Genomic DNA, 24,852 nt, shown 5'->3' on the forward strand with positions numbered 1-24,852 from the left:
ATGGGAGATCATTAAAGGACCAAGTCTCTGTCACACAAGAAATCATACAGCTTTATTGCTGTGCTTAAAAACCAAACAGCTGTCAGGCTCTAATCACGGCTTTATTTTGCAAACCCAGCTTTTCAATTCTAAAATTCAAAAAGGTGGTGAGGCAGCTCAAGTGTTTCTCAGGGAATGTACAGCTTCCTGCAGTCTTCAACCTAGGAAAAAAAAAAGTACGTCGAAAGCAGAACTAAGCAAGTCTACAGAACAAGACAAGTTAAGCACACGCCTGCTCCCACAACAGAGCAGCTGGGTCCCTCCCCTTGAATAAAAACCAAAACCAGCCACGCTTCTGGCACTGCACATTCAGATACTGCATTCAATAAGAGAGGAGAAAAAAAACAAACAATTAAAAAAAATCAAAATAATGGATTATACAACAGTGCGGGACAATCACCTTCACACAAACATTCACAGAGTTATTCTTGCTGCGGCTCAGCAGCTGCTGGTGGATCCTCCTCCTCTTCCTCCTCCTCTTCTTCTTCCTCCTCCTGCTCACTGCATCCAGCTGGAGCTGCCTCACTCGCAGCTTCCTCCTCCTCCTCCTCCTCTTTGGCTGCCCAGCCATCAGTTTTGCTTTCTGTGGAAGCTGCTGGCTCCTGGGGAGTTTCTGGAACTGAAGGCAGCTCCTCTGAGCTTGCCTCTACGGCTGCTTCCGAGGGCGCCACTGCTTCAGCTTCCGAAGTTGCTTCGGCCTCCGAAGTTGCTTCGGCCGTCGCATCCTCTGCTGCGTCCTCTGCTTCGAGTTGGTCTTCATCTTGCAGGAAAGGAGGCATCAGCAGCTGTTTCGGGTGATCTTGTTCCCCCACGTGTTTAAGAAACTCCTCGTTTTTAGACAATTCTTCCGAAGCACCTTCCGTTTCTTCTCCTGCTTTAGCCACATCCGTAGCTTCGCCTGGGTCCCCAACGCCTCCTTCCTCCGTCTGGGCAGTCTCTGCAGTAGCGTTTTCGTTTGCTCCTTCCCCACCTCCATCGCCACCTTCCAAGGCCTCCGCTTCATCCACATCCTGGTCAGCAATTTCGTCCGTAAACGGATCTTCGCCCTGATGAAGAGAGAGGGGAAGAGAGAAGAGTCACTGCACCGTAGTGAGGCAGAGAGAACCTCAGACATGAAAAGCAGAGGTTTGCAACTGAAATCGATTGGAAACGGAAGATTCTCAATCGTGGAAATCCATCGTGTCAAGCCCCAAAGCTGCTATAGACACTGCGCGTGCTAACCTTTCAAGCGAGAGAAGCGCCCCAGGAGAGTGCTCGAATCCTGCATCTTGGAGTGCATAGATCTCCCGCGCCCCGCTCAGCACGCGGGTACCAGGGAGGGCTCCTATGCTAAGGAAGGACTGTGTGTGCTGCGATACCTGCGAGAGCAAGCCCGGGCCATCAGCTGTGCTCTCGGCTGGGAGGAACTCAGCTCGCGGAGACCGTTAAAAACAATTCCTCAACCTCTGTCTGGTCCCAGCTGGGTGCACAGAACTCCCCCGCAGCGGGAGAGGTGTGGGACGATCAGCAAACTCAAGGCCTTCCTATCGCCCTTCTCTGGAGACCAAGAAATCCAGATGTAGGAAGCAACGTAACTAACGTTAACCTCGCGTACACACAGCCCTGGCAGCCCCGGTACGAGGCTCTCGCTCTGTGCGTCCCACACCACGCGCTAGCAGGGATCTCCTCGGGAGATCGAGGCCCTGAGGGTTCGACCTCGTTACCTGCGTTCAGGCCGACACCGGCTCCTACCACTGCCCCCATCGGGGCAGGGCCCACTTTGTTTGGCTTTGCTTGCGTTTCAGAGTTAGGTGGGGGCGAGCACTGTACGGTCAGTGGGCGCAGGACCCTAGCGTTGGCCCTGCCACAGAGTAGGCGCCACTGTGCCACGACCGAGGACAAAGCGTGGTTCTAAACTCCCTCTCCCTTCCTCACAGGTCACCAAGGTACGCGGACGGATGGCCTGCAACAGATGAAATGTGAAGGGAGGAGGGCAGCATGCCAGCGGCAGAAACCTCGCCTGAAATCTGATCGACCGTGACCAAGAGTTTCGGAACTCTCCCGCCACAGCTGTGCTGGAGGCCAGGAGAGAGAAGTTCTCCTACTCCACCACAGCGTCTGTGATGTCCTGACAAGCGGAGGCACGCCGCTGACGGACAGCCCAGGAAACCCAGGCTGTCTCTGCTCGCTAGTCAAAAGGGTTTCGTGCGTTTTTCTGCCTCACAGACCAGATCGATCAGAGATTCAGACCAGATTGGCTGCCTCCACAAGAGCAGATCCATGCAGGTGGAGGACAAACACAATGTTAAATCTTCTCTGGCTGCGGTTCAGACAGCCAGTCTTACCTATTGAGGTTCTGGAGGATAGGGGGGAACTTCAGGCTATACCTTGCGATCTGGACCCATGTCCGTTATCGCTGGTAAAATCTACGGGGGATATGAAGTCCACTATTGGTGGAGACTGTCACGGCCTCCCTTTGGAAGGGCGAGGTGCCCAGCATCCCTCAGAGGAGGAATCGTTAGGCCCACGTTCAAGAAATCATCTCTTGATGCTGACAGTCTTGTCAATTATCGCCCTGTCTCCGGCCTTCCTTTCTTGGGGAAGGTTGCCGAGAGTGTTTTGGCGAGGCAGCTCTGGCATTACCTGGAATCCTCAGATTTCCTCCACCCCTTTCAGTCTGGTTTTGCACCTGGGAATGGTACGGAGACCGTGCTGGGATGGGTCGAAGATCTCCTCCTGCCGATGGACAAAGGTCAGGTGCCCAATGCTGATTCATTTAGATCTGCCGGCAGCCTTTGATACCGTTGATCATGAGGTGTTGTTGACGTGCCTGCGGACCCTGGCAGGGGTAGACGGAGTTGCACTTGAGTGGTTCCGTTCTTTCCTCTGAGAGATCCCAGAGGGTAGCACCGGGCAAACGCTCGTCTGCCCCGAGGGCTCTCTCGTGTGGGGTACCGCAGGGTTTTATGTCACCCTCCTGTTCAACGTGTATGAGAGGCCGCTAGGGGAGACAGCCTCATCACTTGGCTGCAGTGCCATCATACGCTGACAACTCTCAGCTCAAAGTCTCTTTCACTGGACCCAGAGGGTGGAGTCGCAGTTTTGCTAGAGGCTAGCAGAGACTGGGCATGATGAGAGCTAGCTGGCAGAGGCTCAATCCGGATAAGACCAAAGTGATGCCGGTGGGACAGGGGAAACATCTGCTCCCCCGTGTGAGGGGGGTGTGCCTGCCCTGTCAGCCAAGTTTGCAAACAGGGGTCCTGTCGGATCCTGGGCTGCTCCTGGACTTCCAGGTAACAGCAGTAGCCAAAAGCGCTTCTTTTCATCTTCGCGTGGCAAGGAGGTTGCGACCTTTCCTCTCAGATGCGGACCTCGCCCGTCACCCACGCCACCTCCAGACTGCATTACCGCAACGCGCTCTACACGGGCATCCCCCCGAAGGCCGCCCGGAAACGGCCAGGGGGGCGGCGCGCGACCGCCCGCTCGCTCGCTCAGCGGCGCTTCCGCATGGAACATATTACCACCATGCTCTGAAGACTGCGCTGGCTTCCAGCTTCTTTCTGCCATTCCAAGCGCTGGTTTGGGCCTAGCGAACCCTACCTGGCGCAGGCCCTGCCCTCTCCTCGTGCTCCGTCTCAACAGTGAAGATCGGCTGGGGTGCTCTGTGCCACTTCCCAGCTCGGATCTCAAGGGAAGAGGAGGGGGCTAGCGGGAGCGTTTCGGCTCACAGGAATTGGATGCCCCTGGCGCTCTGTCACTCGGTTGAGCTGCTGGGAGTGCTGCGGAGCCCAGCTGTTTACACCGGGTAAAATTCACCCTGGTGCAGGGTGGAGTTAGCGGGGGGCCCAGGAGCCTTCCAAGTCCAATTCAAGTCCTGCGGGACTCAACTGGTGGCTACCCAGCCCGCACGCTCGCTCTCTGCACTGGGGTGAACCTGGCCCCCAGGCCACTGCTTGAGGGCTGGCGTGCGGGCACTGGAGTTCCTTTTGCTATTTGTGTCTCTGAATTATGTTTCCGTTTGGATGGTTTCATAACTGAGCTACATGCGCCTGGGAATTACAGTAGGTACAGTCTGCAAGTTAAAAAACATGAGAAGTGGTAAACCGCCTACAGAGAAAAGAAACCAGACCCAAGATTTAGACTACAGATAAGAGAGCGGAGTGGAATCTACGCTTCTCCCCAACGTACGTAGCAGGGTGTTCTGTGACCAACATGCAGCACACGCAGTGATACTCGGCTCTGTGCTCCGCACTACTCCAGCATTCAGGACCAAGGTGGAGCCTGTCCCCCACTGCTCCGGCAACTCTGCACGAGTTGACGACTTTCTCGCTCACTCACCTTGAGGTACTTCTCTAACATCTTGACAATGTGTTTGTTATTGAGGACGCTCTTGGCGACGTGCAAGCTAGTCTTCTTGAACTGCTCCGCAGCCATCTAAAAAGCAAAGAAACATTGGGGTTACTGGGCCAGTCCGAAAGGGGAAGAGTTCTTACCGGGGTCTGGCTCGAGATGCTATATTCCCTCCTTCTCAGCAAGGCTCGGAAAACTCAATCTCTCACTCTAGCCAGTTCCCCAGAGCAGGTCGCAAAGGGCAGTTGCCAAGGCAAGGGAGCACCAGCACTTCGTCTGCAAACCCGAGCCCTGAAAAAAAATGCATTTCAGCACCATCAGCTGGAACATCCCCCAAACATCCAACAATCCTCAGCGTGGAAGAGTCCAGGATGGCTACGCAGAAGGCAACGCGCGTGTTAGATGTTTGAAGACAGCGGAGATGAAGACTACTCTGAGGGACTTGCGTGTTTCTGTTCCGACCGAACCTCGCCCTCTCCTAATCTGCACTTGCATCGAGAGATGACAACCCTCATAGGCTTCTGCGCTACCGGCAGCTAAGGCAGCTCCACAACCACCGGGGAGCGGAGCCTGGAACATCTTCCAGAGGGGTTGGCTGGTTTTGCAGAGCTTGTAACGTTTTCTCCAAAGACGCAAAACAGCTCGAGTTGGTCAGCCACGATTACACTGCATAACAAAAAAAGCCTGCTGCTTCCTTCCTTTCTTTTTACCAGCATAACCCTTCCACTGCCCCTCATCAACCTGGGACTGGACTGACCCAGTTGTCTTAAAGCCCCTCTACAGCTGTGCCAATTTAGACGCTGATTATATCTGAATTCCCCAAGTGCCCTCAATGTTCCCTCAGAGCTGATCTAAAGAGTCTTAGAAAGCAAATTAAGAACATTTATTCTGCAAATTTATATAATATGCCTGAACGTCAAGCAGTCTGACCCCAAAGGGAAAGGAAAGGGTACTGGATATTTCCGTGAAGCCGTGTTCGTCACAGACCAGTCAATCGTAATGGTGGATCTGGCCCTGTCTGTTTGGAAAGTGCAAACCCCAAACACTACTCCTGACCCAGAGGATTTTCTCCCAAGCCTGGCCAGTGAGAAGACAACAGCTTCAGGTCCTACTGGCAGTTCACATTACAAAAATCACTGATGTACCCTGCTAACACCTCAGCACAAAGGAAAAGACGGGGTCTCTCTTTCAATATAACCTCTTCTTTGCATTGTCCCTCCCACTTCCAAGACGCACCCCCAGCATTTGCTCAGCTCCTCAGGTTTCCCTACAAAAGAACAAACCCCCACATAGGCCATCCACCAGCATCCCACAAACCCCTGGTAGTTCCCATTAGTTCCCACTTAGTGACTCATCTTGTTGCGCTCTGATCAGAGAATGCATGTTTTAAGAGGCTGCAAAGTAAATCAAGCCAACGCCACAAGTAAACCTCAAGCCCAGACTGATATCCCCTTACCTAGGCTCTCAGCAAAGATTAAACACTCCGGTTTGGAAGTGAAAAGAAGCAAGGGCGGTTGCTTACTCTGCGGTTTCGGTTGTGATCTGCAGATCGCAGATGCCTCTGGAGAAGGTGGTTCTGTGCGGGAATTAACATGTCACAAGCCATACAGTGAGCTGCCTCAATCTTCTTGAAGAAGTGTTCCTGGCCAATACCTACAGCAACGACAAGACGTCAGCCAAAATTCAAAGCAAGTAAGATCTTCCCCTGGCTAATGTCCAGCAGAAGGGCCCGCTTCCACCCCCTCTAACCCAATAACAGCCATGGTCACAGCCAACATGCTAACTCAGCACTCATATTCCTTGCTGTTTCTGCCTTCCTTTTGGAGACAAAAATCACATACCTTATTCTAAGTCAAGGAGGAGAGAAGTCATCAGTTATTCTGCTCTTAAACAGAGCCTACCAATGCAGGACCCAAGTGCATGAGGAAGAGAGGCTGTTTAGGGTGACAGCCCAAGGCACAAAACAATTTACTTACCTGAGGCAAAGCCGGGAACTGAACCCTGTTTTCCTCTGTCCTAGTTGAAACCAGCCTGCCCCTCCCAGCCTCTGATTCAGAAGTCACAAAAGTGGAACGGACAACTGAAGTTTCCCCCAGCTTTAGGATCATCCCTTCTTTCTACCTATGCTCAGATTCTCCATCTAAAAGCCTGCGCGCTCATTTTGGAGTCCACGTGTGGCTTAACTAAACCACATTCACCACGACAGGCCCAGCCTCCCAGATTTGGACCAAACGTCCTTCTGCGGCTGAGTGGTACAGACTATATGGGAGAAAGGCGTGTTGATCAGGCTAAGTGGATTTTTCTCATCTCACTTTATGCCAAAGCCCAAATGAATCAACCTCACTGCTTTCAAAAGTTTTTTTTAACGTTAGAAGTGAACACAGGATCAAGCCGTGTTAACTGAACGACCACAAAGCCAACAATCTTTGAGGAGCTTTTCACTCTCCACCTATTTTAACATTTGTACCACTGCAACTGTCTTATGAACCTACTGTTTGGGAAGCTTCAGTGAGGACAGGCATTCTCCCTTTCCCAAAAGGGGACTCATTTCACAAAGCTGGCCGGAGCTTAACACCCAGCACCTGAGGCGGAGTTCTGGCAAATTTCTGCGAGGTTCTGGCAAATTTTGTAGGTAAACGGGAAATTCAGCAGGTACTTCACCTCTCTCTTTGCAGCTCTTTACAGAGGACCCGGGTGGCCCATTTTGTCCTGCTTCCCCTCTTTTTAGCTGCCGGCAGGCTATTAAGCCCTACCAGCCAGCCTGTCCCACTCCTGTGTTTTGGGGACAATCCCTTTTTCTCAGTTTGCACAAGATTAGAGAAAGGTGGCCGCTTTCCGCTAAAGGAGTAGCCACGCTTGGGCATCCAAGGGCCTGCTTAACACCTGATCCATCTGCTATTATCAACAGGTAACAGGGTACAAACACCCCCTGCCCACGGTAGCCCTGAGCCACAACGGATCCTTACATACACAGGCGTCCACGCTCGGCCTCCAGACACGGCTACCTACCCTTAAATGGATCTGGCTTCTGTTTTGTGCCCTCTTTCTCAGTCAGCTCCTGACGACGCTTCTCGATTTTCTTATTCCTGTTCACGATGTACTCCTAGAGGGGAAGACGACAGAACTCACTAGCCTCCACACAACTCACCGATATGATCGAGTAGCACAGAAGGAAAGTGAGATCTCTTCAGAAAACCCAAGGAAGATTGCAGTTAGTTAACTGACTAGATGAGCCAGATGTTTTCTTGTCCCCTTCCCCTGTCACCTCTACCATAGCAAGAACCTAACAATCCAAATCAGAGCTAAACTCGGCACCTCTTAGAAGCCTATTCTCCTGTCACCATCAGGTTCGTATTTTTAAGGAGCACTGAGGGAGACAAAGTGCTTGACAGATGCCACTCAACAGCTCCAAAACACCTGGCATCCAGGAAATAAAACGCCCCAGCCCTCATCTCTCATGCCATCTACACAGCTAGGCCAGAGGAAGGAGAGGACAATTTACACAATATTCATTCCTGGCTTTTCTGTTTAAATTCCCTTTGGAAGGGAAAGTTATTTGCATGACAACGCACGAGAAACCACATCACGTCAACCGATGTCCTCAAGGGATACAAGTGATGTGAGCCAACAAAGCAGGAGCTATAGGTGAATGAAATCATAAACCCTTCCACTCATCACACAAGTGTGGAAATCCTAAAGTATCAGAAAAGTCACAGAAAGGTTAAACCACTGGGCTACCACATACCTGCAGAAACTCAACAGTTTTGTCTGGAAGTTTGGTACCAATGTATCGCAAGGTCTCTTTGTGAAACTTGCTCTGTAGATGTTTCTGGATTTCATCTTCCTCAAAACTGCGGAACTTGCACACAGAACAGGCAAACTGGATTCTACGCAGAGCAATCGTACCACAAATCAGGAACAAGTTAAACTTTTAATGAGAAGATCAAGACTGTCACCCTCCATTCTAGTTTTCCACCTATCACCTTTCTCTTCAAGATTCAAAACGCCACGCTACTCCAATTATATTATACTTCGTAGCGCACCTTCATAATCATTTTGTAACCTACAGGGATTAAACAGTATCTATTTCTCCATAGAAGAGGAAGTTACATTACAGGAACATATGCTAAAACCCTGCATGGGTTTAAAAGCAAGGGGACAAAAATCACAGGGCAGGAGATCAGTTCAACACTCTTAAATACGAAAACACTCTCCCAGGCTTGGGAAATCCCCGAGTTATAAAAACCCTGGATGCTGATTGAGCGTTTGGGGACATATCACTACCATGTCCCCTAGGCACCCTTCACTGACCACTGTCAGGTGGGATGCTGGGGTAGACGGACAACCTGTCTGATCCAACACAGCTTTTAAGATGTCACGGAAGACCACAAACTGGTTAGTCTGTCTTCAGATCGTTTACCGTATTACTTAAGTAGCAAAGCTGCATCTCATAGCCACTCATTATACTCTTTGGTATTTAGAATTATACATTTATCTATTTATTTTTTTAAAACAGCACAGTATTCCCCTCATTTTAGAAGAATATACATATACAAAAGAAGGGGAGGAAAAAAGTAAAAAAAAAAAAAAAAAAAAAAGCTGAAATCAGAATGTAGAGCCCCAGAACATGATCCTCTAGCACTTCAGATTTCTCCCACAACTGCACAGAGGAATAGAGGAAGAGTCTAGCTAAATATTATACGGACAATTCAAATATTACAATAACTATTCACAGAAGTGCTGGCAAGGGACTAGCTTGTCATTCCTCTTACCTGTCCATTGCTCGGTCACGCATCCTATCTCTTCTCCGCTGCTTCTCCCTCTTCTTTTTCACCTCCTCATCATCATCTTCACAGCCATCTCCAGATGCTAGGGAAAAAATTCAGAGTTGCTGCATAACAGCTCACGTCTACACACTTCGCTGGCTGAGATATTTTGGGACCCCAGTTTGTTAGCCTCCTATTTACCCTCGGTTTCAGGCAGTCATAACTTCTCCTGGTCTCTGGCAGCTCTTCTGTTTTCCCTCCCTCCCACAAGTCAGCTTCTTGACCACAGGTAAGCAGCAGCCTCTTTTTCAGGTCTCCAGCAGCTATTACAAAACCATTGTCCTCCAACACCCTCAAGTTCCCACAATAACTCAAGTCTTTTTGGACAGCAACAAGACATGCCGTTACTGGAAAGAACGGTCACAAGAGTCATGACTTTCACGGTGCCAGAGAAGCTTTGCTGCAGAGACAGCGCTCTCTTTCACTTCCTTGGGAGGAGCTATTATTTCTCCCTGTACTCTCTTTTCTTCCTCTTTGTCTGCTTTGCCACAGGGCTGAAAAAGCTTCTTGGGAAGATTAAGTAACAAAAGGCAGCACAGATGTTATTAGTGCCTGAGCAGTAGTTCTGCTTCTTTAAGACAGTTTGGTATACTCCTTATGTTGCCTTCCCCATAGCTTTGATAAATATAGGACAAGCGGCAGAGACCCAGCTGGCCTAATCTCCGCAATATTTTAGGGTAGAAAGCTGTGGCTACTGGGGCCAAGGTCTATCGGTCTCACAGAACACGCTCAGGTAATAATTCACCTGCAATGTCTTCAGGTAAAGGAATACAAGACCTGGTTATCAGCGGGAGGCTTCAACAAAAATTTGAACATCCAACTACATCTCAGTTTCAATCCTGAGAATGATCTAAAAGTGGCAACAGCAGCCATTCATGCTGTTCCCCCAAGTCACTCCATAAAGGTAAAACATGCGCAGGGTTGATGTGTCCTAACTAAAAAGTATAATCAATTTATTGCACGTGTCTCCACTTCAGCAAGTAACAAGCTCAACATCCTCTGCTTTATAGTCTCACAGAACAGTCATAATTTCAAATTCACAGTGACATACAGAGCTCAAAAGAGCTAGATAAATCCTAAAACCAAGAGAATGAATCTTTAAGTCATAAAACAAAGACCCAAACAGGCCAAGAGAATGTGATCAACACGTTCAAGCTAAGTTTTTCCTGAAAGCAAACCACTGCCAATGAATATGAGGACTCACAGAGGCAGCGTCCCCCTGCACACAGCTCCTACAAGTGGGGCACAATCTCGTTCTAAACTCCAAAGAATTAAATCCAAAGACAGCTGAAGTGGTTTCAGATACTCCGGACCATCAAGGTTTTAAGTGACCCTTCTGATATACTTTGATTTAGTCCCAGCTATTTGAAAAAAAACAGGGTTTAGCATAGCTACCGAAGCCACCACGAAAGCGATGCGGTTTATGACAATTTTGGTTTTGTTCTGCCCTGTGGCTAGATGCGCGCTTCCTCACCACCCTCATCCAAGCAGGGCAGGAAGATAAACTGATGCTACGGCTAAGACTTCATGTCTCCCTATCCATTTGTACAGGCAGCAACGGTCCATATGAAGAAGCCTAGAAGCAATGCAGCTACTTCATTAGTACCCCGCAAAAAAGCCAAGATAGGCAGTGGCACCCCTACCGGAGCCCTGGACCAACTGCCTAACAGGTCACAGCAGGGGCTGCATCAGCTTTTGACCAAAAAAAAAAAAAACAAACAAAAAAAAAACCACAAAAACCCCCCCCAAACTCTAGATAGTGCCAAAAGGCAAAGCACACCGATTTGGAGTACATCCAGTTCACAGGAGGCCTGCACGCTGCGGGAGCCACCCTACCTTCCTTTGCCAAATCGCCACAACTCCCATTCTCCTGGAAAACAAAAACAACAAAAGGGCACCGCTGTCATTTACTGTGATTTGGAAGTTTCACACTCTACCCTGCCACCAGCAAGACTGTAGAGCAGAGGAAGGATTGGGTCATTTGGGGATTAAATGTCAACATTTATCATCACATCTTTTACAAAATAACAGCGAGATGTAACCCGATGTGTGAAACGACTAAGTATTGCTTCTCACTGTCAAAACTTAAATACTTCACAGAAGAGTCACCCCTCCAGGAAACACCTTACTAAAGATTACGTGCAGTCACAAGCCACGTTAGACAAATGACAATGACCCCCATCCAACCCGGTAAACAAACCAAAGAGAGTAAAGAAGTCAACCCCTAATTCGAACTTAGACCTAACGAGAATCACTAGTAAAGCCAGGAGCAGAAGTACAGGGGCAGTGTCCCAAATCTTGCACTATGGTGCTTTTAGGACCTTGGCAAAAGCACCTCTGTGCAAATGAATCTGCCAGTAATCCTTGCTGAAGGGCATGGGGAAATTATGAGAAACAAATACTTTCAGAATGTAAGTGTTCAGAATGCTAGTTCTAGATAATTTTTAAAATTTTGCCCTTGACACCGTCAAGAGAACAGACTACTATAGCGCTTAAATGCTCCCACATTTGCCACAAAGACGTCAAGGAAAAAAAAAAAAAAGTTACTTACACCTTTGTCAGCTTCATCTCCTGATTTTTCCTCTCCTTCGCCCTCATCTGCTGCACACAAGAAAAATCATTTAGCTGGTGTGTTGGGGGAAGTATTTCCTCACGCTTAAGACTGCAAGGGAGCCTGCTGGCATCTAGTAAGTCATCAAGTACTGGGATAATGGCTCAAAACCCTAGTGAAGACATCAAATTGCTTGCTGTTTTCTCCTTGCCAGTCAGCCTCTGCTGCCAACTGTCATTACTTTCATGATGCCTACCTCGGGCGTTACTTTTGTTCTAGGCCATAAACTACTACTATAAAGACCGTGCACGAGGAGGCACTTACAGGAGTACTACAACATTAGCAATGCTACGGACTAACGAGTCCGATAGCGTTGAAATTTAACAACTAACAGTCAGTTGAAAGACAGAACACTTAAAAACGTGGGGGAAAAACGACTAATATTAGAGTACGAAGACAAATACGTACCATTCTCAGTGTCGTCTCCTTCGCTGTCAGTCTTTGCCTGTTTGCTGTCTGGCTCATCTCCGCTTTGGGACTGTTTTCGCTTGCGTCCGCCTCCTTCACTATCTGATCGCCCTCCTGAACGGTTGCGGAAACCTCTCCTCTTGGGCTAGAGTCAGAAGAAATCAGTCACCCTGATCAGCCCTACGTACCAAAGAACTTATCAAAATATACCACCCCTCTGCTATACCTCCCCAAACAGTTTAAGCCCACACGACCCCAGAGACTTCTATCTAACTATAAAAGGATTTGCTGCCTTACTTCTAGCTGGATTGAACAAACAAGTTAGCGTCCCACTACCCTCCAGAGCCGATTCTGGAAGGGGTAAGTATTCAGAGGCTCTATCTTATTTGCAAAAAAAACACCACAGGTACGTGCAAGCTGGCTGACACTTTGCTCTGCCTGGGAGGACTTAAATTTTTCAGAGGTGGAAGCAACCTGAGGCAGACTGGTGCTTCTCTAGAAAACTGAATTCTGCAGGTTATCAGCAAAGCCTAGCACTGAGGCTGACCGCAGGAGCAAAAGCAAGCTGACCGGAGCTCTACAGGAAAAACGGTGACAGCACCGACTTACCATGAGAGTATTCAGGTGCCACGGCACTGTACTCACTCTGTCTCTGTTTCGTTGCCTCCCCATTCCATACGGCATATTACCATACCGTCCCATTCCCATGCCCGACATCCCCATCATGCCATAGTCATAGTCTCCATAGTCCCCATAGTCGCCGTAGTCGCCATAATCGCCATAATCTCCATAGTCGCCGTAGTCACCATAATCACCATAATCTCCATAGTCGCCGTAGTCGGGGACAAGGGCTTGGGAGAAGAGAGAAGGGAGCCTGTTGGGACCGGGACCACCCATCCCACGCCCACCCATGTAGTTCAACTCATTCCAGCGAGCCGACAGGCGCTCTGTACTTGAGGAGGGCATGAAGTGGTCAGAGCGATTGAAAGCATTAAGACGCCCCCGATTCTGAACACGGTTTTGCCCTCTTCCTCTGATGAGGCCATAGTTGTTTCCTCGGTTGCGAGGCTGATCCCTGCGGCTGTCAAACTGGCTCCCAAAGGAATCGTTCCGATCAGTTCCCACTTCTCCGTAATCGTAGCCAGATCTGTACATGTCACGGTCGTTCATTGAAGACCTCGAGTCATACGATTCAAAAGACTCAAATCTGAAAGAGCTGCACAGCAAGAAGAGAACGGTCAGCAGCTAGAATAACGGTCCCACGCTTCATACAGTCATTTGTATCTATTTATTATCACAAGCCAAATGTTTTTAGCCAGAAGAAATTTTTTTTTTTAAACCCTGCTTACTACTTTCATTCCACATCACCTTTTCCTTAGTCTCGGGAAGCTTAGGAAAAAAAAAAAAAACCCAACCAAACAAAAATTGTGTTTTCTGCACAAACATCTGAACAGAAACCCTTTGGAGACGTCATGACCTTACTAGCTATATAGCACTACAGCATCAAATCAGTTCGAATTATGATTTATCAGTTGAAAAGCAGATCCCAAAAGCTTCCCCACTGCAACCCACACAGAGGTAAAGCCAAAAAGAAAACATTGCTTCTCAACTTCAGGGTCAGCAATTTAGAACTGAAAGGGGACATACTACCTAGTAAAGAATCTCAGCTGCAGAAAAAAGGAACATCAAAACAACTAGACACTGGTACGAACAAAAGCACAATTACTGGCTTGAAAGAGAAGCCCTGTAAAAAGCTAAAAAGCACCTCTTTGCTAGAAAGAGGCAAACTCCAGGGTTTTGTCCAGCCTGCAGGCAGATCTAACAGCAGGGAGAACCTGACAAGAGAAAACAAACAACCCCATCTTTAAGAGGAAACTCTTAGCTGTGTCTCCGGGTATGGAATTAATGCAGATAAGCAATAATTGGCAGAATCTTGGCTGACCAAAGCAGCAAGCATCAAAATGGCAGGGAAAAGCAAAGCTTCATTTATTTGGTAACTCTTGCCAGGATGTGCGTTACTGTTTGAGCAGCAAAGCATGCACCGATAGGAAACAACTCTCCAGACTGGCATAATTTAACACAGTGGGACAAAAAATGTACTAGATAGCCATGACAAAAAAAAACAGATGCAGGTGAAAAGATACTTTAAAGAAACCTAAAAACCAAAAATAAAAAATTGAAATAATATATTTTTACAGATAGTCAACAACAGAAGTGGCTTCTAATGCTAGATACATACATACACATATACACACACATATATATTGTATTAAAACAAAATCAGGATAGGTTAAAAAAAAAAGTAACAGCATGCAACCAAGCTTGTTTTCTCAACAACAAATGCTGAATCATGCCAATGCAATTACAACAGTTTAACCTGAAGTTTCAGCAATGGGAGATTTCTTTTTGTTTTGTTTTTAAAACTATAAAAGAAACAAGTGCAAGAACAGTCACCTCTCCTGGTCTTCCATGCCTTCGCCTGTTCCACCGCTGCCCTCCTTTGACAGCATATCTAAACGCTGGTTAATTTTGGCTATGATGGAATCTGAGTTCTCGTTTGCCCCAGTTTCGGTGCTGTACGACGCGACGGGCATGTTGGTGTTGACATCAGCGTTCATGCTCATATCAGAAGTTTTGGGAGTTTCCCAAGAACTGGAGGTGGCAGCAGCTGCTGCAGCATAGTTGTACGTGGCCGCTGTATTAGCAGCGGTGGTTTGGGTATTGTAATAGTCATAGCCTTCATAGCCTGGCAAAAAGAAAGAAAATCAATGTAAATACAGTATCATAAAGACACAGGTTTCTGGAAGAAGGGTTTAGATGCTATGGACCCTACCAGGCAAGGTTGCAGCTGGGCTTTACTCCTTAAAGGAAATCTGCTTTCTTAAAGTGAAAAACATCAAGAGTCAGAAGTTTCTTGTTCCCTAACCCTAAAAGCTCAAGGACCAAGAGTTCCTTCCGGTGATTTTAACTGCTAGGAAATGGAGCGCTACTGGCCCTAGTAGAAATTTTAGGACAAGCTCGGTGTGCCTTGCTGGACTCTGTCATCTGTCAGCCTAAGCCATCTGTGTTGTATAGCCCAGCAAAAATACCAAAGAGGACCACACTGCTGGGCACATAACCACATATCCAGCAAAGACGACTAAAGCTATGAAATAGTTTAACCAGAAAAAAAAAAAAAAGAAAAAAGAAAAAAGAAAAAAAGCAGCGAGTAAAGAGCATAAAGCCAGCCACCTTGTGGTAAGATACCATAACGTTGAGGAAAAAGCAACGCACTACAGCCGTGCTTGCGTCACGCTTAATGCAAACCCAAAGATCCAGAATAAGGGACGTGCATGTGTGCCCGACAAAACTTGTAACAACTCTACACCCACCACTCGCCAGACCGCCACCCAGGGCTGTGCACACTCTGAAGAGAAACGTGTCCTGAGCCCTGCGCTAAAAAAAGCGAGCTTCCTCTCACAGCTCCTCGATTGCTGCTTTTGACCTGTCATACCCTTTGACATGTCAGTCCTAGGGCTCTCGTAAAGTGACTGCCAAGTGTGCCATGAAGATCCCTCATAATTCTCCTTTGCCGTGATGCCTACAATAAAATTGACAACAGTTAAGGCCACTGGCGCACTGATACCGCTGCCTATTGTGCTGACCTACCGACATTGCCTCATTGTTTCTTTGTATTCCCCCCATCTGCCTGTTTCCATCTGGTGACTTTTGTTTTTGTTTAGATTGTAAGCTCTCTGGAGCAGGGACTGCCTTTCTATTCTGTATTTGCATAATACCTAGCACAATAGGGTGTTAGTCCTTGACTTGGGCTCCCAGGCCTCACAAAGGGAGAAACAATAGAAGGAAAAAAAAAAAACCACCCCACACACCTCATTTTTGCTCATGACTTGACCTGGGAGGTTTGAATCTACAGCCACAGGTGCAGTGCAATATTCAATTTTTTATAGTGAGGGCTAAAGAAACACTATTTCATAAAGGAGCTCAGGTATTAGCTATGCTCTTGGGAAGGCATTAAGAATAGCCTAAAACAGCCATACAATTCAAATCAAGGCTACTTAACTAAACATTGCTCCAAGAGGAAAGATCTATTACAGAAACACAAACGATGGTTTATTGAGGGAGTGATAGCTTACACGTGGACAACTGCATTTGTTTACCATCAAGATGTTGGAATAACAAGGGCAAACCTTGGGGTTCTGGGGGTGGGGGGGAACCTCATCAGTATTATTTTATTAACACACACATCTGGCTATCCCAGATCAAACAAGAAACAGAGATACAAGATAAATGAGTTTTCAAAAGTTGGCTTCTAGCCAGAACAAAGTTTCTCTTCAGCAAAAGAAGAAAAACGCTCGTAATCATGGAGCAAGGTAAAAATAATTGAGGGCTTCTCTTGGAAGCTGCTCTGCACTTCAGATGCTCTAACAGTGCACCATGAAGAACTAGCAAGGACAAGCAGCTTAAAAGCACATCTTTGTATACTTTTAATTTCCAAGCAGAGACAGCCCGCGAGCTGGGAAACAGTTCCACACGTTAAAGCCAACTCAAGAGGCTGAGGAAAGCATAGAAACAGCTGAACACACAATGTATTTAACACATACCTTGCCAGCTTGTCGCATTTGTCGCATATGTACCTTAAGAGGGCAAAAGAAAGACTGTTTCAGCATTAAAAGCAACAAATCATAGAAGTCACGAGCTCACAACTAAACACACATAATTCCAGCCAATGCTTGTAAATACTATGTATACTTTTGTATAGAATGGGAAAGAAAGAAGCTAGTACTTCCAAGAGCTACTTATGAAAATGAAATGGAATATACACTTTTTTGTTTTAAAAGAAAAACACTCTTCATTAACACTTCCAAATGTCTGATATTTGCAGTTTTAAACATGCAAATGATTCCATAAAATAAAAAAAAAATCTCTAGTAAAACGTCCATAGTACCTGTGCAGAGTTTGAATGTCTGTGTTTCAGTACTGAAGTGCTATTCTTAGCACAGACCCATCAGGGTAACAGGAGACCCTAATCACCTGCGGTTCCTTTCTCACCTCAAGCTACAGCCTCACACAGAGGAGCTGCAGAACGGTTCAGGACCACAGTCGGTCTTATTTTTCTAGGTCTGAGCCAGGAAGCAGTAACAACTCAGAAATCAGGCTGCAATTTGGTGTAAATAGTTTCAGTTTCAACATCTGCTCAGCAACGAAACCGTGGCAAAGGCAAATCCGTTCAGGAAGATTATATTACTTGCAGAAGCATCTTGCTTCTTCCACTATTGTCTAGGCTAGAGAGAAGTTCAGAGAGAGCTCAATCTGGCAAATACTTCAGGACATGCTTCATTTTAATTTCATCTCGTTTTAATAAGTCCCATGTGATAAAACAAAGCCCATTATCAGTCATTCGCAAGATTGAGGCGAGTTCTAAGGTAGTTCCTCCAATAGGCAACCCCCAGAAGGTAGAAATTAGAGTACAGCATGAGATGATGGGATGAAACTTAAAAAAAAAAAACAAAAAACAAAAAAAACCCCACAAGCACAGAGTTACTAGGTAGAGGAGAACGAAGGCTACACGTCAACAAAAAAAGGAGTACAGCACTACAGTACTCTGCTCAGAGAGAAAGAAGTTATAACTCTGAAATATATACCCAGTACATTACATATAAATGCATGTATGAAATTTACCTTGAGTATTGGTGGTCCCAGTACTCCAGGTGCCATATCCTGGAAAAAAAACAAACAAACAAAATTGAGCTATTATAGGGATTGGGTGTTTTATCCAGTTACCTATGGCATTACTATACCCTAAAACCCATAGAGCGCTTAATTGCACTTGTACTTTTATTGCTTGGGAGATGCACCTGAAGCCCAGACAAACTCTTTGTTCCAGATTAAATTTGTTTTTAGCAGTCTAAAGTGCAACAAGACAGTTTGAGATAGAGAGTTAAAAAGCGTGGTGTGTTTCTAAAGAAAAAATCATTTCTAAAGGTACCTGATGTCACTACCTCCAGCCAAGACGCGAACCACCGTCACCTCTGGCAAACTATATCAGCAGAGGCGTCGAGTCCAGATGATGCTATACAGCAAAAGGTACCTTTTCCTAGGATGGCTGCATTTGCCAGTAAAATTATACTTATAGGTGAGCTGCGGAGAGGTACATACAGTCAAGCACTAAGAAAGCCCCAAAAGACCTGCAACAGGCTTGGCAAACTCCAACCTGCTGAAAAGGCATCTGCCAGCTTCGGGACAGAAACAAGCTCCGTGCTTCCCCAACTAGCAATGAAACCTCGAGAGCCTCTCCCAAAATAACTTTTGAAAACTAAAGCAATATAGTCGGGAATTTCACTGAAAGCTCTTAAAATCTAAGGAGTCTTGGTTGTCACTACAGGAGAAAAAGAAAAATTTGCCTGTACTTAGTTCATATAAGTTATTCTGATCCAAAAAAAAAAAAAAAAAAAAAAAGAAGTTAGCCCAGAAGCAAAACTAATGCTGCCTGGCTACAGATAAGAGTGTTTCTACACCCACTGCATTAGCCCAAACTTCTCCCCATCGGCCTTCCCTTCCCCCACTGTATCCCTAGTTTCTCTTCCCTTTAATAACCCCCTCTTCCTCCAAGTATTCCCTAACCCAAGGCTGAGGCAGAGCCTGCCCACGCCAAAATACAGGCATGCACACTTCCTTCCTGCGAGGCAGACTACTGATTTAAGTCACTCTTCTATACCCAGCCACCAATTTTGCAAAACATTTATCTTGCAGACATGAGCTCCCTGCACAAACCTGCTCCAGGTTGACCAAGGATCTACAGGACACAGGCACTTTTTAACCCTTTCCCCCCCCCACCTCAAGCAACTAAGCTAAGCACACACTATACTAGAATTCCTCAAACGTGGAGTTGGGGGGGGGGGTGTGCCTCTAAAAAAGCAGTGATCATAGAAGAGATAAGGGCGACTGCATTTTGAACCGCTCTCACGGAGACCACAGCACCAGACGGCCAGCAAAACAGGAGCTGCGCGCAGCTAAACAGAACAAACAGATTTTCAAATTGGAACCTTATTACAAAATTCTTCCCCTTCACACGCTGTTTGCATTTCTAGGCTGAGTCATACCCTCTTCAGCTTCGCTTTCCAGCGGGAGCAGGCCGGGCCGCAGGCTTTCAGCTACCTGGGGGGGACGTAGGGAGGGGAGGGTCAAGCCGAGATGGACAAGCTAAAGGGCACGGAAGCCTCTGACCTACGAACTGCAGCGCGTAGGCAGGTCCCCGCAACCACCCAAGAGCCTCCCGACTTCAAATTCCCAGTTGAGTTTTAAAGCTCGCTCCTTGAGCGCACTGAGAATTCACCTCCTGCTCACATGAAAAGGGAGCGCTGAGCAAACGGGTATCACGATCGCTTTGAGCGACGGCAGGCCCCCCCAGTTCTGACGGGCACAAGCGTCCAAATGCACGCTGAACGCACACTGGCGGTCAGACAAAAGCAGGAAGAGAAACAAAGCCAGAGAGGGAACGCTCGTTCTCTGGGCAGGTCATTCGGTCGCTCACGCAGCAGCCAGTCGCAGCGCCAAAATTAGAACCAGTCCCCACGCTCTCGAGCGCACGCGATCGCAAAAAAATCAAAATCCACAGCAGAATTTTTTTTTGTGAGTGAGCTAGTCTCCTTTGATTTTAAGCGACTGGTCTCTTCTTTGATGAAGAGCCTTGGGTATAAGAAACACAGAAGGCAAAAATAGCCTAGCATGCCACAACGCAGCCTCATCTCTAACGCATACGTTGATGGAGGTTACGTGGTCCAACAGGCAGCGCTGTACCTTAGTGAAAACAGCCCGAATGCTTTGTTTGGTGGAACACGGGCTCTTCACAGGCCGTATCTCCAGATTACGTATAATAAAAGCTGCCCTGCTTTCAATCGCATGCATATACTTCGGCGTTTCGCTTACAAATACAAAGGGCATGGTGTATTAATACAGGTATTGTCATGACTATAATTTTCTTTTATAGGAACGAAGAAATCTGGGTTAAGCAAGGGCCTCAAACTTTCTCTCATCAAGCACTCAACGCAATTCAAGAGGGTGCTGATAAAAGTTGAACATCTACCTTTGGAACTGAAACGTAAAACAATGCTAGATAAAACACTCCGGTATTAACAAATCGGTACAAAGGAGCAGAGAAGGTATGTGTCACCCTTGCAGCAGGGCAACGCATTCCCAAGAGCAAAAACCTCACACAGCAAAACACTGTCACCATCGCTTGGGAAACAAACAGCAAAATAAAGCACAGAACAGGAAAACAACAGCTCGGCGGAAGTACCGCAAAGGCTCTCAGGTATTCAGAGGCACCAAGCGGGCCCGAGCAACAGATTTTGCAGAGTTGAGTGCCCCGCGTCCTGGTCCCCGAGGGATCCTCCCGAGAACGCTCCCAAGGCCGGCCAAACCAGGGGAAGAGCATGGGAAAAATTTTACTTGGTGCACTTGTGCAAGCACAGCACGTATCGAGAGAACACGGAGCAACGGCAGAGGTTTACTTTGTTCAGCGTATTTGAAACGCTGAGAGCTGCAGTTTAACACCCACAGGAGGGGGAAAAAAAAAAAGAAAAAGAAAAAGCTGGGGCCCAGGACGAACAGCAGGAAATTATTTCTGAAAGGAGGAATTCCACAGAGTTGGTTTAAGTTCTCCCGCTGATTTCAACAAAGACTTTACCGGGTGAGAACAAAGCTTGTCTTCTGCTAGAATCACTAAGTACTTCAATTACATCTACAAATCACATGCTACACAAGGGTCTAATTTGCTGGACTGCAAAGGATGCAGTCTCCCAAAAATGAGTTCAGATGGAATTGTACAATTCTTTGGAATATTCCTCAACATGTAAAGCAAGTGTAATAAATTATAGAGAGGGGACACAGAGACCGATTTCGCTACATCTGAAGTAACTTGTAAAAATCTGGATGTGCAAGAACTAGAAAAAACACCATGAATTTATAACCTTATGAATACCAAAAAAATGCATGTAGAACTTCCATAAAAACTGCAACATACCTACTGTTTTTTAATCTATTACGATTTCTACAAGATAAGAGGAAGATTCAAGCCTTTTTTACATAGTTAATTAACTCTCGGAAGCCAGAAGCAGGCAAAATAAGACTCTAGAGCAACTTTCATTTGTCTAAACACAAGCTCTTTTGAGGTAGTCATCCAGACGCGCTCTGTTGTCAATGGAGAGAAACCAACGCTTCCAGACCATGACTCACTCGTCCTATTTAAGGCATTTACCTTAAGAGGAGATGAAACGCACCCTAGAAGCGCCTGTTTTGCTCTAAAGGAGAGCAGGTGACTAGTTCCAAAGCAGATGTCTACACTTCATCTTGGCTAATAAATATACCATAGGCATTCAGGAGCCAAACCACCACGTTCTTGGCCCAAAGGTACTTTTTGCATTTTGGGTTCATAGCAGGTGGCCTGCGCCCACCTGTGACAATTACCCCCCTCCAGAGATAAATACAAAACAAATTTGTTTTGTGCATGTTTTTAACCCTGCCACCAATTCGGGAACTCAGGCTGGTGTAACGGTTATGCCCGAAAAACTGGTAAAACGCTCTACAAGCATTTAAGGCATAATTAATGATGAAAGAGATGTCAGGCGTCGGATCTCCACAAAGCTGGAAGCAGACAGAGAAAGGAGAAACTGGGAAAGAGCACCTTGTCAACAAGTCTGCCTTCGAGATCAACAAGGTCTGAATGTATTATGCACGATCTCTGCAGCAAGCGATGCGCTAGGTACTAGGAACTTGATAAAATAAACGCAGAATAGGCATACTGTATCATCTGCAGCAGCCATAATTATGTTACGTGACTAAGGAAACGATTTGAATAGCAAAGTAAAAACCGCCCTCGTGGGACCTCCGTGTCTTTGAATTTGAGTGATAGCGCAAGTGAAGTTTGAAATAAAGAGGGAAAGGGGACTCAAAACACGCATGCATGTGCAAGGGGGTGAGGACACAAGCAACAGGCAGCCTGATTCTTGGGTTGCTTCGGGTTTTACAGCTGCGAGCACTTACCTTCCAAACCTAGGGACTGGCTCGCATCTAAATGAACTCAGATAAAGGATTTTAAACAAGTGGTGAGATAATCAAGCTGTTACACTTGGAGTGGGACGTGTGTATCTGCTTTTAACATTTTGCTTTCGGTTCTGTAAGCTTAGCTCCCTAGAAACAAAGGTAGGGGCTAGAAGAGCAAAACTAACCTTAAAGAAAGCAACGTGATCGCACTGTGGTGAAGAACAACACTTCTCCCACCTCCCATCACCGTCGCTAGCACAGAACAGCGACGCTCAATAACAAGAACTTAATGCTTGCCTAACCTAGCGGGAAACGGCACTTTCCTCGCGCTTTCAGTGGTCACCAGCATTTCAAAAGGCTCATCTACTCCCTTTCTCTTCATTTTGCACCTTTACGCCGGGGGCTACCTCGGAAAAGCACCTTAGCTGGTAAAGAAATATCTGTTTAAATCGGAGCGGGCATCTAAAGAGCGTATTCGAAGAGGAGACGTTTTGGCGCGTCTATCGTCGTATCCATCAGACTCGTGGGACTGGAGGCACCGTCCCCCCAGATCCTGACGAGCCGCTTTTGGGCGGTTTTCTAGGACTTTTCGGCCCTCCGAATTGCAAGTGCGTTTTCCCCCAGTGCCCCACGTTCACTCGGGTCAGGGTGAAGCAGCGGGGCCGGCAGCAGCCCTCTCCTCCCTCAGGACAGCCCGAGATATCCCTACCCGGCCCCGGGGAGCAGCCAGGGGTGGAGGGGATCCTCCTGGGGAAGGGGCTGACAAGGCCCGCCCGGTGGCTTCCCCCCCCCACCCCCCAAAAGACGGTGGGGGAAGAGCGGCGGGGCCCGAACGGGGCTGAGGGGGGAGGGGCCGCCCGGCCGCCATTTTGTGTCGTCTTCAGAAATGGGACCGGCTCCATTTCCGCCCCCCGCCCCGAGGGAGGAGGGAGGGGGGAGCCGGACCCCTCCCCCCCGCCGCCGCGAGCCCCGCGCCCCTCCCCCACCCCTTCCACACACACACACACCCCTCCCCCCCGCCGCCGCCGCCGCACACCGCGGGGAACCGCCAACGGCCGCCCCTCCCCCACCCCGCGCACCGCCCGCCCCAACCAATCCGCGGCGCGCTTCCGCTGAAGGACGCGCCGCCGGGCCTATCAGCGGCGTCCCCTCCACACGGGAGGCGGGCCTAACGCCTCCCGCAGGAGGTTGACCCCCCCCCGCCCGCCCGCCCGCCGTGAGGAACCGCGGCGCCGGCCCCGGTGAGGACGCGGGGAGGGACAGAGCCGCCGCCCGAGCGGGCCCAGCCGGGCCCCGTCGCCCCGCCGCCGCCACCGCCCCGCACCTACCGCCGTATCCCTGATCCATGTCTCCCTCCGCCTCGGGCCAACGGCGCCGCACTGCACGCCTGAGCGCTCAGTGCGCAGGCGCGCGGAGCCCGCCGCCCATTGGGACCTCCCGCCGCAAGGATCCGCCCACGAAGCTTCCTATTGGAGGCTCTCCAAAACCCCGCCCTCCGCGCCTACCATTGGCTGAACTCCCCCCTCCCCCAGAGGCGCGACTCCCCTCCCTTGCTCTCATTGGGCAGAGCCCCCCCCTCCCTGCTAGCGTCGGTTCCCCCCATCCCATTGGCGGAGGCGCCTTCTCCCGTAGCAACGTACCGCCCTCTCATGGGCTGGTTCCCGCGCTCTCGCCTGTCAATCACGGCCGGACCCCGCTCTGATTGGGCGGCAGCTGGGAGGGGGGCGAGGGTCCGCCATCGCGGGGCTCGCCGGCTCGCGGTGCATTGTGGGGTGGGGCGGTGGGCAGCCGGGGTCTCAGTGGGGCTCAGGCCTGTGCCTGGACCTGAGCCAAGCGGCGGCCCCTGACCCCTGACCTCCGACCCCTACCCTGACCCCAACCCCTCCTGTCCCCAACTAGGGACCCCAGCCAGAACTCCGGGCCTGGCCCGGACCCCTCACCCCTGCCCCCCCCTCCCCGTGGCACAGAGCGGGCCTCAGCCTTGGCGTTGTGTCTTTGCCCACCCCTGACCCCAGCCGTGACCCTTGACCCCTGCCTTGACCCTTGACCCCAGCCGTGACCCCTGACCCCAGCAGCACCTGTGGTTCTGTGCTCGCTGTGGGAGATCCCGGGAGAACCGCCCCGGCGTGGAGTTGGAGCAAGGCCGATGCAAAGCCTCCAGCCCCGAGTTAACTCATCCAGGCTTTCTTTTTTTTTTTTTTTTAAACCAAAAACCGTGGCGTTTTTAACCAGATGACGTGTTTTGCCTCAGGTGGCAGGAGAAGGAGCCTTCCAGCTGCATTTCCACTGTCCTCAAACCACAGCCTGAGGAAGAGCGGTTGTGGTAGGATTAAACTTCAGCCCCGGTGCCCCAGCTGCTTTATCACAAGAGCTTGGCTAAAGCCTGAACCAAAGTAGGGTTAAGAGCAACCATCAGCATCCGGCACCTGGAAACGGTTGACGAGAGAGCGGCTGTACCCCAAAACCAGCCGTCACCACAAAGACGCTCGCAGCATGGAAGCGGTTCAGCCGAAGGACTGGCTGTACTCGGGCCCCACGCTTCGCGAGCGCTGCCTCGTCCTTTTCTGGACCTGTGTACCAGAACCAAAATGCAAACAG

The 24,852-nt window shown here is 48.6% G+C and overlaps 1 protein-coding gene across 4 annotated transcripts; it reads right to left on the minus strand.

The window, feature by feature from the left end:
• Positions 1-30: 30 nt before the first annotated feature.
• AKAP8 (A-kinase anchoring protein 8) lies at positions 31-23,735 on the minus strand. Of its 4 annotated transcripts, none has more exons than XM_068923021.1 (15): positions 23,583-23,735; positions 17,893-17,931; positions 16,815-16,847; positions 15,707-15,793; positions 14,668-14,959; positions 12,823-13,429; positions 12,214-12,358; positions 11,748-11,792; positions 9,141-9,237; positions 8,114-8,255; positions 7,378-7,471; positions 5,891-6,021; positions 4,357-4,452; positions 440-1,085; positions 31-200 (listed from the first exon to the last, which is right to left on the minus strand). In XM_068923021.1, exons 1-14 carry the CDS (start codon positions 23,599-23,601, stop codon positions 462-464), a joined length of 2,451 nt encoding a protein of 816 aa, XP_068779122.1. In that variant the 5' UTR covers positions 23,602-23,735; the 3' UTR covers positions 31-200; positions 440-461. The 4 variants fall into 4 exon arrangements, with proteins under 4 accessions (XP_068779122.1, XP_068779121.1, XP_068779124.1 ...); XM_068923020.1 differs by having other exon boundaries at positions 11,748-11,795; XM_068923023.1 differs by lacking the exon at positions 15,707-15,793.
• Positions 23,736-24,852: the final 1,117 nt, after the last annotated feature.

This window comes from Struthio camelus, chromosome 31, assembly GCF_040807025.1.
Source record: "Struthio camelus isolate bStrCam1 chromosome 31, bStrCam1.hap1, whole genome shotgun sequence".
Classification (NCBI taxonomy): Eukaryota; Metazoa; Chordata; class Aves; order Struthioniformes; family Struthionidae; genus Struthio; species Struthio camelus.

Coding starts and splice junctions, on each gene's coding strand:
- AKAP8 (XM_068923020.1), bottom strand. Junction 11,796..12,213: donor AGGAGACGACACTGAGAATG/GTACGTATTTGT, acceptor TCTTGTGTGCAG/CAGATGAGGGCGAAGGAGAG. Junction 4,453..5,890: donor ATCACAACCGAAACCGCAGA/GTAAGCAACCGC, acceptor TTTGCTTTTTAG/ATGGCTGCGGAGCAGTTCAA.